This window comes from Carlito syrichta, unplaced genomic scaffold (genome assembly GCF_000164805.1).
Source record: "Carlito syrichta isolate Samal-C Ts95f unplaced genomic scaffold, Tarsius_syrichta-2.0.1 Scaffold314290, whole genome shotgun sequence".
NCBI classification, from domain to species: Eukaryota; Metazoa; Chordata; class Mammalia; order Primates; family Tarsiidae; genus Carlito; species Carlito syrichta.
In genome coordinates, this window is record NW_007258386.1 from 674024 (window position 1) to 685496 (window position 11473).

Below are 11473 nucleotides of genomic sequence, written 5' to 3' on the forward strand. Positions count from 1 at the left end.
GCTCCAGTCTGGGCAACAGAGTGAGACTCCAACTCAAAAAAAAAAGAAAAAGAAAAAAAAGAAAATGGAGACAGATATACCACACAAACACTAATCAAAAGGAAGCTGGGACAGCTATACTAAGACAAATGAGACTTCAGAACAAGCGATCAGAAATAAAGAGGGACACTACATGATGATAAAAGGGTCAATTCATCATGAAGATATAACAATCTAAATGTATGTATATGTGAGTACAGATCTTCAAAATACACAAAACAAAAACTGACAAAACTGAAAGGAGAATGACAGACATCCACAAAATGGCATGCAGACTTCAATGTCCCTTCTCAGAAATTCTTAGAACAGTAGATATAAAGTTAGTAATGATACAGAAAACCTAAACAACGCATACTCCCTCCCACATACTTTTACAATAACCAGCCATTGTTCACAAGATTTGTAACTTAGATAACACATGCCTAAGACTGGTCTTTTGAGATGTTTTTCAACGACCTAGTCTTATTTGACATTAATAGAACATTCTACCCAATAGCAGCATATTACACATCATTTTCCAATGCTCACAGAACACTGACCACAATAGAACATATTGAAACTGAACTGTCTTTGTAAAATAAATAAAAGGTCACAAAGTTAAAACTGTTATAGGGGCCTGAATTCTGTCACGTCCTGACCTCTGGGGGAAACGGCCACAAGGTTGATGTGCTTATTTTCTGAGAAAGAAAAATGAGCCCTTAACATCATGCAGCCCTGCTTGATGACATCCAGAAGTTTGACTGACTGACAGAGGAGAGCAGCTTTGATCACTGGGGATTCCCCCTGCCACATACTTTTACAAGGACCAGCTATTGTTCACAAGATGTATAACTTCCCCAATTGTTCCCATAGATTACACATGCCTAAGACTGGACTTTGAGATGTTTTTCAAATTTTGCATTCTGGTGGACTGACAGATATGGCCACCTGAACTCCTGACCAAGGAATGGACTCAACTCACGTGACCTGTGCCCAGGAACTGACTCAGCATACACGAAGACATTTTCGATACCCCTATGATTTCACCTCTAACCAATCCACAGTCCCAATTCCCTAGACTTCTGCCTGCAAATTATTCTTAAAAACCCTTGACTATGGTGGGTGTGGTGGCTTACACCTGTAATCCTGGCACTCTGTGAGAGTAAGGAAAGAGGATTGCTTGAGCCCAAGAGTTGAAGACCAGCCTGGAAAATATAGAGATATCTTTTTTTTTTTTTTAGTTGGAGTCTCACTCTGTCGCCTAGACTGGAGTGCAGTGGCCGCTCCCGGCCACCGCAGCCTCGACCTGCTGGGCTCCGGCGATCCTTCCGTCTCAGCCTTCCAAGTAGCTGGAACTACAGGCGCGCGCTACCACGCCTGGCCAATTTTTTGATTGATTGTAGAGATGAGGTCTCGCCAAGTTGCCCAGGCGGATCTTGAACCCGTGGGCTCAGGCAATTCACTCACCTCAGCCTCCCAAGGCACGGGATTACAGGCTGAGCCACTGAGCCTGGCTGAGATATTTTGTTTCTACAAAAAAATAAAAACATTAGTTGTAAAAAAAAAATAAAAATAAAAACATTAGCCAGGCTTAGTGACATGCACCTGCATTCCCAGCAACTTGAAAAGATGAGGTATAAGGATTGCCTGAGCCTAGGAAGTCAAGGCTGCAGTGAGCTGTGATTGTGCCACTGCATACCAGCCTGGACAGTAGAATGAGACCTGGTTCCAAAAAAAGTAAAAATAAAAAACCAACAAACCCTCGTCTCTGAATTCTCAGGGAATTCTCCTGTTAGCTGCTCTGCAATTTTTAAATTATTTCACTACTGCAATGACTACTATCTTCAGTATAACAGCTTTTCTGTGTAGTAGGCATAAAAACCTGGGAGACTACAACAATACTCTGGGCCATAAAATGAACCCTGACAAAATGAAAGTGAATTGAAATGTCAAAAGATGTCTTCTAGCCACAATAGAACTAAAAATCAGTTACAGAATGAATCTGGAAAATCTCCAAATATTACAAAACTAAACAACATACTTCTAAATAAGTCATGGGTCAAAGAGAAATTCACAAGGGAAATATAAGAAAATATTTGGAATTGAATGAAAATAAAAATACATCATATCAAAATCCACAGGACATAGCTAAAACCATGATTAGAGGGTAATTTATTAAGGGCTTACATTAGAAAATAAATGAATAAATATCTCAAACAAGACATGATCTAAGCTGCCATCTTAAGAAACTAGAAGAACACAAGAACTCAAAGGAAACAGAAGGAAGGAAACAAGATATGAGCAGAAATTTAACACAAAAAGACAATAGGGGGGGGAAAAAAATCAATGAAACCAAAAGCTAAATCTTTCAATACACATGATAAACCTCTATCTAGAATGATTTAAAAAAAAAAAAAAGAGGTCACAAATTACCAATGTAAGAAATGAAAGGAGACATGACAACAGATCCTACAGACATTAAAAATAAGGTAGTATTATTACAATTTTATCTTCATTAATTTACAACTTAGAGAAAATAGACCAAAGAATTCCTTGAAAGATACAAACTACCAAAACCCACTTAAGAAATGAATAACCTGACAGTTTCTATAATCTCTTGAAGAAATTGAATTACTAGTTAAAAACCTGACAAAGAAAAACTTCAAGCTCAGATAGCTTTATTGACAAATTCTATCAAACATTGAAAAGAAGAAAAATATCAATTCTACAAAAACTATTCTAGAAAAGAGAAGAGGAGGGAACACTTCCTAAATCATTTTATGAAGTCAGCATAACTTCAATTTTAAAACTAGACAAAGACAATATAAGAAAGCTACAGACCACCTGGCGTGATGGCTCATGCCTATAATCCCAGCACTTTCTTTGGGAGGAAGAGGTAAGAGGATTGTCTGAGTCCAGGGATACAAGACCAGCCTGGGCAACTTGGTGAGACCTCATCTCTACAATAAAAAATTTTTTTAAAAATTAGCCAGGTGTGGTGGCACTTGCTTGTGGGTTCAGTTACTTGAAATGCTGAGGCAGAAGGATCACCTGAGCCCAGCAGGTCGAGGCTGCACTGGCTGTGCCACTACACTCCAGACTAGGCAAAAGAGTGAGACTTCAACATACACAAAAAAAATTACAGCCCAATATTACTCAAACATAGATACAAAAATCTTCAACTAAATATTAGCAAAACAGATCCAGAAATATATAAAAAACAGCAAATATCTTTTAAAGGCTTTAATCATGCTTTTATTTTGACCTGAGATGACCCCAAAGACAAATGGCATCTGATTCCATACTAAATTAAGTTCTGATATAAGCATACAATTTTACAAATCCAACTTTACAGACCAACTTCCAAAGAAAAGGCACAGCAACAACTCAACTTAGGAAATTAAGATGCAGAATTTTTTTTTTTTTTGAGGGGGGAGGATAGAGATAGGGTCTCACTCTGTTGTCCATGCAGGACTTGAACCTCAAAAAATCCTAGCCTCAAAAAATCCTCTTGCCTCCACCTATCAAAGTGCTGGAATTACAGGTATAAGCCACCACACCCAGTCAAGAAAGAGATCTTTTTTTTTTTTTGAGTAGGAGTCTCACTCTGTTGCCCAGGCTAGAGTGCAGTGGCATGCTCACGGCCACCACAGCCTCAACCTGGTGGGCTCAGGTGATCCTTCCACCTCAGCTTTCCAAGTAGCTGGAACCACAGGCGTGCACCAAGTTGCCCAGGCTGCCCTTGAACCCCTGGATTCCGGCAATTCCCTCACCTCGGCTTCCCAAAGTGCTGGGATTACAGGCAAGAGCCATGGCGCCCAGCAAGAAGACCTGCTGGGTTCCGGCAATCCTTCCGCCTCTGCCTTCCAAGTAGCTGGAACTATAGGTGTGCGCTACCAGGCTTGGCTAATTTTTTTTATCTTTTGTAGGGACGAGGTCTCACCAAGTTGCCCGGGCTGGTCTCAAATCTCAGGCTCAGGCAATCTACTTGCCTCGGCCTCCCAAAGTGCTGGGATTACAGGCTGAGCCACCGAGCCCAGCCAAGAAGCAGATCTTAATGGTAGTTGAAACATTACAGAATAAACTTCAGGGTCACAAGTAAACTCTAAACTCATGTACATACATTCAGCTAAAGGGTGGTGATGCTACATTCTTGATTTCTTTCTTTTTTTTTTTTTGAGCAGAGTCTCACTCTGTTGCCCAGGTTGGAGTGCAGTGGCATGCTCACGGCCATTGCAGTCTCGACCTGCTGGGCTCAGGCAATCCTTCTGCCTCAGCCTTCCAAGTACTTGGAACTACAGGTACATGCCACCATGCCCGGCTAATTTTTTGATTTATTGTCAAGAAGAGGTCTCACCAAGTTTCCTAGGCTGGTCTCAAACCCCTGAGCTCAGGCAATCCTCTAGCCTCGGCATTCCATGAAGCTGGAACCACAGGTATATGACACTAAGCCCGACCAGTATTTTGATTTACTGTAGAGATGAGGTCTCGCCAAGTTGCCTAGGCTGGTCTTGAATCTCTGGGCACAGGTAATCCTCCACCTCCCAAAGTGCTGGCATCACAGGCGTGAGTCACCACACCTGGCTCATTACCAGTTTATACGAAAAAACTTAGCTCAGTTTCCTTAAAGTTCCCAAGATTATGACCCACAGCATAATCCCTAATCTATTTTCTGAACATATATAAACAGTTTGGCTTAAATACTTACCTTCAACCTGGTTAGTCTCTGAGCATGGTTTCTTCCTTGACTCTGAGTTCCCAGTTTTCTCATCACCATCCAGGAGAGGAATATAGTCTGTTTTTCCAACAGTTTCTCCCACAACATCATCATAGGCTTCTGCCTCCAGGGTGGCAATAAAGTCCCGCTTTATCTCTCCCTCAATTTCCGGAGATGGCTCTGTCAATGCATCTGCAAGACTGAGGTCAGCCATTCTGCACTGCTGCAACTACCTGGTTAAGGGGAAAAAGATGTTTCCTGTAATGAGTACTGCAAAAGGAAAAACATTCCTAGAAATTCTTGTCAGTTGTTATAAACAAACAAAAAAAATCTAAATCTAAAATTTTACAGCTAGAGGAGGCTCCCTCATTCGAAAGATGAGAAAATTAAAGCTCAGAAATGGATAGTCTTACCAAGATAAGTCATTCCTAGTTACTTTCTTCTCAAATTTCTGGAAAGTAGATAAAGCAAGTGCCACTATATTTTTCTATAAGAAAAACAGGCCAGGTACAGTGGTTCAAGCTTATAATCTCAGCACTTTGGGAGGCTGACGTGAGAGGATTGCCTGAGCCCGCGGGTTCAAGAACAGCCTGGGCAACTTGGCAAGACCTCATCTCTACAATAAATCAAAAAATTAGCCGGGAGTGGTAGCATGTGCCTGTAGTTCCGGCTACTTGGCATGCTGAGTCAAAAGGATGGCTGGAGCCCAGCAGGTCGACGCTGGGGTGGTCATGAGTGTGCCACTGTACTCCAGCCTGGGTGAAGGAGTGAGACTCGAACTCAAAAAAAAAAATTAGCTGGGTGTGGTAGTGCATGCATAGTTCCAGCTACTTGGAAGGCTGAGGCAGAAGGATTACCTGAGCCCAGCAGGTCGAGGATTCAGTGGTCGTGAATGTGCCACTACTGCACTCCAGCCTGGGTGACAAGGACTCCAACTCAAAAATACACACACACAGCCAGGCTCGGTGGCTCATCTTGTAATCCCGCACCTTTGGGAGGCTGAGGTGAGTGGATTGCCTGAGCCCGTGGGTTCGAGACCCGCCTGGGCAGCGAGACCTCATCTCTACAATAAAAAAAAAAAAATCAGCCAGGCGTGGTAGAGCATGCCTGTAATTCCGGCTACTTGGAAGGCTGAGGCGGAAGGATCGCCAGAGCCCAGCAGGTCGAGGCTGTGGGGCTGGGAGTGGCCACTGCACTCCAGTCTGGGCGACAGAGTGAGACTCCAACTCAAAAAACAAAAAAAGTGTACACACACACACACACACACACACACACACACACACACACGTCACATTTCCATGAAGAAGATTACTATCAAGCAAACGAAATCAACTTTCTTGACCAGACTGTGAAGATGGGCATTATCATGAAGCAAGTACTGCTTCTTTGTGAATCACTTGTGGATAGCCCTGTCAACGAAACTACAATGCTTAGCCCTGCCAGCATGAAAAAATAGACATATCCCCTCATGGGAGACGGTTCCTCTTTATAGTCATGTATATTACCATTTTTACAGAAAAGCAGGTCTTAATTTTTAAACATAATGAAAACCAAAGGTGAATAGCGTAGATTATTCAGAAATGACATTGAAAAAGAGTCAAAGGGTCTGCACAAAATTGAGCACCTGGTACATGCAAAGCACAATAGGAAGTAAAGTACGCAAGGTACTATTCCTGTTTTCAAAGAGTCTAACAGAAACTCCAAGAGACTTGATAAAGATGACATATGAGCTATATTAACTGACCAGCAAAATGTAAGTCAAACACACCAATCCTTAACTGCATCATGTAATAGCTATTACTTGCATTTACCCAGAAATCTATTCTTCTTTATCTCCCCCAATATAAACTAATCCCCAAATCCACAGGGTTAGGGACATTACTAGAGTTGGGCCAACCAGAATATAGGAAGAAAATGGGTGAACAGAACCATTTCATGACTACATCCTGAAAGAAAAGCCTATGGGTGACAGCTGTTAAGTTGCCCTGTCTTCTTTCTCAAGTCTAAGCGAGTGGCCTTCCAATAAATCTTCCCTTTGTCTAATTTAGTCAATCTATTTCTGTTGCTTGTAACTGAAGAATTCCAGCTAAAACACATTTTTCTTCTCCAACCCAAACTTGAAAAAGTTAAAATTTACTATGGTTTAAGTGCTTGATGGTCAGTTTTTCTTTCAAGACTTTGTCCACTGTCTACTTCTCTCCACAAAATGCACTTAGGAAAAATATATACAGCAAGGAATACGTCATTCTTTCTTCATGCCTGTCCCCCTATACTCCCCTCCTCCCACTTATACTATCCTTCTATGCTACAAATATGGAAGTCACAACCCTTTTTCAATCATTACTTTTTAGTTTCCTCCATAAGACCAAGCTTTGAGACTATCACAATTACAAAATATGCACAAAGCAGATACTTCCAGAACCCTAAAAATTAGAAGCCATTCCAACCCCAATTCCCAAATCTAACACCTAAAAGGTATTGCTTTATACTAGAGTGGTAGCATAAGGGCATGAGAGTCAAGATACTGAACCCAACTAGTATAGATTGCAAACTAAATCCTACTATAAAGTACCGAGGGGAAAATAAAGCCCAGGGGACAAGACCTACTTCTAGGTGAGTATCTAGAAAGAAAAAGGTAAAAGGCAAGGCGTGGTGGCTCCCACCTATAATTCCAGCACTTTGAAAGGTCAAGACAGGAGGACTGCTTGAAGTATTTGAGATGAGACTAGACCATATAGTGAAACCTGTCTCTTCAAAAAAAATTTTTTTTAAATAAGCCAGGTGTGGTGGCACGCATCTGGAGTCCCAATTATTCCCAAGGCTGAGGCGAAAGTATCATCTGAGCCCAGGAGGTGAACGCTATGATGAGTTGTGATAGTGATCATGTTATTGCACTCCAGCCTGGGCAAGGGAGTAAGACCTCAATTAAAAACCAACAAGCAAATAAACAAACTAAGATAATTTTGAGGGTGTGGATGGGGTAGGGAGGAGATAACATTGGTCAGAACAGGGAGTGTTGGAGGTGGTTTGTCCATACCTATATGGGGCTTTGGTGAACACACTAATAACATATTCTTTTTTTTTTTTTTTTGAGTTGGAGTCTCACTCCGTTGCCCAGACTGGAGTACAGAGGCTGCTCCTGGCCACCGCAGCCTCGACCTGCTGGGCTCCAGTAGCTGGAGCCTCAGTCTTCCAAGTAGCTGGAACTACAGGCGTGCGCTACCACGGCCGGCTGATTTTTTGATTTATTGTAGAGATGAGGTCTCGCCAAGTTGCCCAGGCAGGTTTCGAACCTGCGGGCTCAGGCAATCCACTCACCTCAGCCTCCCAAGGCGCGGGATTACAGCTGAGCCACCGAGCCTGGCTCATAACATATTCTTTATATTACATAAGAAAAAAAAATTGAATGTCAAGATTTGGAAAAATATTAAATAGTGAATTCACGTAGAGTTCCAAATAAAATCCTTTTTAAAATTTTAATGATAAAAATTTGAGCCTTCTTCCATGTGCCTAATTTTTTTTATATCAGGATCCTATTTGAAATGGCCACCTTAATTCCTCATCAAGAATTTTAGTTGGGCTCAGTGGCTCACACCTATGATCTCAGCATTTTGGGAGGCAGAGGCAAGAGGATTGCCTGAGTCCAGGGGTTTGAGACCCGTCTGAGCAACTTGGTGAGACCTTGCCTCCACATTAAGTAAAAAAATAAAAAATAAATAAATAAAAAATTTAGCTGGGCACAGTGGCCTATAGCTCCAGCTACTTGGAAGGCTGAGGTGGAAGGATTGTCTGAGTTCACCATATCAAGTCTGTGGTGGCCATGAACATGCTACTGTACTCCAACCTGGGCGACAAAGTAAGAGTCTGACTCAAAAAAAAATAAAAAAGAATTTTAAATTATCTTTTAAAATTCTAGATGGCCCCATAATATACAACGATGGTAGAGAGAGCCTTGTCTGATTAGTCTTTTTTTTTTTTTGAGTTGGAATCTCACTCTGTCACCCAGACTGGAGTGCAGTGGCTGCTTGCAGCCTTGACATGCTGGGCTCCAGCAATTCTTCCACCTCAGCCTTCCAAGTAGCTGGAACTACAGGCGTGTGCTACCACGCCCAGCTAATTTTTTGATTTATTGTAGAGATGAGGTCTCACCAAGTTGCCCAGGCGGATCTCAAACCCACGGGCTCAGGCAATCCACTCACCTCAGCCTCCCAAAGCACGGGATTACAGGCGGAGCCACTGAGCCCAACTAAAATTCTTGATGAGGAATTAAGGTAGCCATTTCAAATAGGAACCTGATATAAAAAAAATTAGGCACATGGAAGAATGCTCAAATTTTTATCATTAAAATTTTAAAAAGGATTTTATTTGGAACTCTACGTGAGTTCTTAAAGCAAATGTGATATTTAAATTTCCTTTGACTATACTAATGAGTTCTTAAATCATCTTTTTTCACATCTAGTATTTCCAAATAATGAAGCCTGCTGGAAACATACCCAAGTTGTGTGTGTGTGTGTGTGTGTGTGTGTGTGTGTGAGAGAGAGAGAGAGAGAGAGAGAGAGCCTTTCTATGTTGCCCAGGTTGAATTCAAATCTCAGGGGCTCACGTAAATCTGGGGCTCAAGCAAGTCTTCTTGTTTAGCTAGAACTATAGGTGCATACCACCACACCTGACTTTACCCTACCAATTTTAATAAAATTCAATTCCTTAAGAAAGAAAAAGGGCTAAAATCATCTTTTACTTTTGTGAAATGATTCATTTATAGCTTATTTTTTCAAAGCTGAATTTTTGCTTTGAAGCTATAAACTGTTATCATGCAATTAGATTGAGTTCACCGAGGTATTAAAAAATGTCAACTAAGAAATATTTGCAAGTCAGATGCAGTGGCATGCACCTGTATTCCTAGCTACTTAGGAGGCTGAGGTGGGAAGATCACTTGAGGCCAGTAATTCCAGGCTGCAGAGCACTATGAGCACATCTGTGAATGGCCCCTGCAATCCAGCCTGGGCAACACAGAGACCCTGTCCTCTAAAAAAAGAGAAGGAAATCTGCACACTCGCACAGTTTCCATCAATGGATAAATAAACAAACTGTGAGGCATGTAGACATCTACCTACTTACCTATCTCTCTATATACATCTACTAGCACCTTGATCTTGGAAGCTCCTAATCTCTAAAGCTTCGAGAAATAAATTTCTGTTATCACCCAGTCAGACTGGTCATGATGGTAGCTCACACCTGTAATCCCAGCACTTTGGGAGGCCAAGAAAGGAAGATTGCTTCAGTCCAAGAATTCGAGACTACCCTGGGCAACATAGCAAGAACTCATCTCTACAAAAAATTTAAAAATGAGCTGAGTGTGGTAGTGGGTGCCTGTAATTCCAGTTACTCGGTTGGTTGACACAGGAGGATTGCCAGAGCCCAGGAGCTGGAGACTGTAGTGAGTCATGATTGTGCCACTGCACTCAAGCCTGGGCAACAGAGTGAGACCTAACTCAAAAATAAACAAATAAATAATCCAGTCAGAGGTATTTTGTTATAATAGCACAAATGGACCAAGACAGAAATATTTTTAATTTCCAAAACAAAAATCCTATCAAAAAGTTGCACTTTAGCTAATTGCTAACACTCAGGCCAGCAATAAGTATGCAAATAAATCAAAAATAATAAAGAAAAATCAACACAATTATTTCTATTTAGCATTGTCTAATAAGTATAACAAAGTCAAATCCAATTTAGTCACTCTGTGCAAAGAAAAACAGTGGCAAGGGCAAATTAAGTCAAAGGAAGATGATGTTTTGAGATATTTTAGTTATAGGTGATAGGAAGAAGTTGGTGAATCCTCTCCATAAATAAATATGGAATTGGGTAAAACTGTCAAGATAAGCCACTCCAAAGTACTGGAAATCAACGAACTGCAGAACACAAGTTGAGAAGCTTTTTGTTCTTGAAACCTGTTTGAGCTTTGGGTAGGACCAGTGAGTCTATGACCCTCTTATCTAGATCTGTTACTGTCCCCATCCTGCCCACCACCAGTTTGGTCAGCAGGAATTACACTTTTACCAGTGTGGGACTAGTGACAAAAGAACTGGCAGCTTTGCTGCCAAAAGTGGTCCTGGCATGGCAGAACTGCTATCCACAGCAAACGCCACCTCACACTTACTGAATTCTATTACTGGAATTTTGAATTCCACTACTTGAATAAACACAACTGAATTCAGAATTCAGCAGTTTTTCAGAGGGAAACATAAAAAGGAGTTCAAATGTAATTTCAGCTGTCACAGTTGAAAAAGTTCCGGGGCCAGGCGCAGTAGCTCACACCTATAATCTCAAAATTTTGGGAGGCCAGGAAGGAAGACTGCTTGAGGCCAGGAGTTTAAGACAAACTTGGACAACACAGAAAGACTTAGTCTCTATTAAAAAAAAAAAAAAAAAATCAAAAAATTTGCCAGGCATTGTGGTGCGCACCTGTAGTCCCAGCTACTTGGGAGGCTGAGGTGGAAGGATTGTCTAAGCTTAGGAAGTTGAGGATGTGGTAGGCCATGATCATGCCATTGGACTCCTGCCTGGGTGACAGAGACACCAACTCAAAATAAATTTTTTAAAAAAAGGTTCCTGAGCCGGGCTCGGTGGCTCAGCCTGTAATCCCGCGCCTTTGGGAGGCTGAGGTGAGTGGATTGCCTGAGCCCACGGGTTCGACACCCGCCTGGGCAACTTGGCGAGACCTCATCTCTACAATAA

At 41.6% G+C, this 11473-nt stretch overlaps 1 protein-coding gene across 1 annotated transcript in view; it reads right to left on the bottom strand.

The window, feature by feature from the left end:
* MAP4 (microtubule associated protein 4) overlaps positions 1–11473 on the bottom strand; it is a 144316-nt gene that overhangs the window by 125810 nt on the left and 7033 nt on the right. Inside the window, exon 2 of the mRNA XM_021719181.1 lies at positions 4727–4968. Coding sequence (XP_021574856.1) covers positions 4727–4949 — 223 coding nt within the window. The 5' untranslated portion in view covers positions 4950–4968. The remainder of the gene's footprint in view (positions 1–4726; positions 4969–11473) is intronic.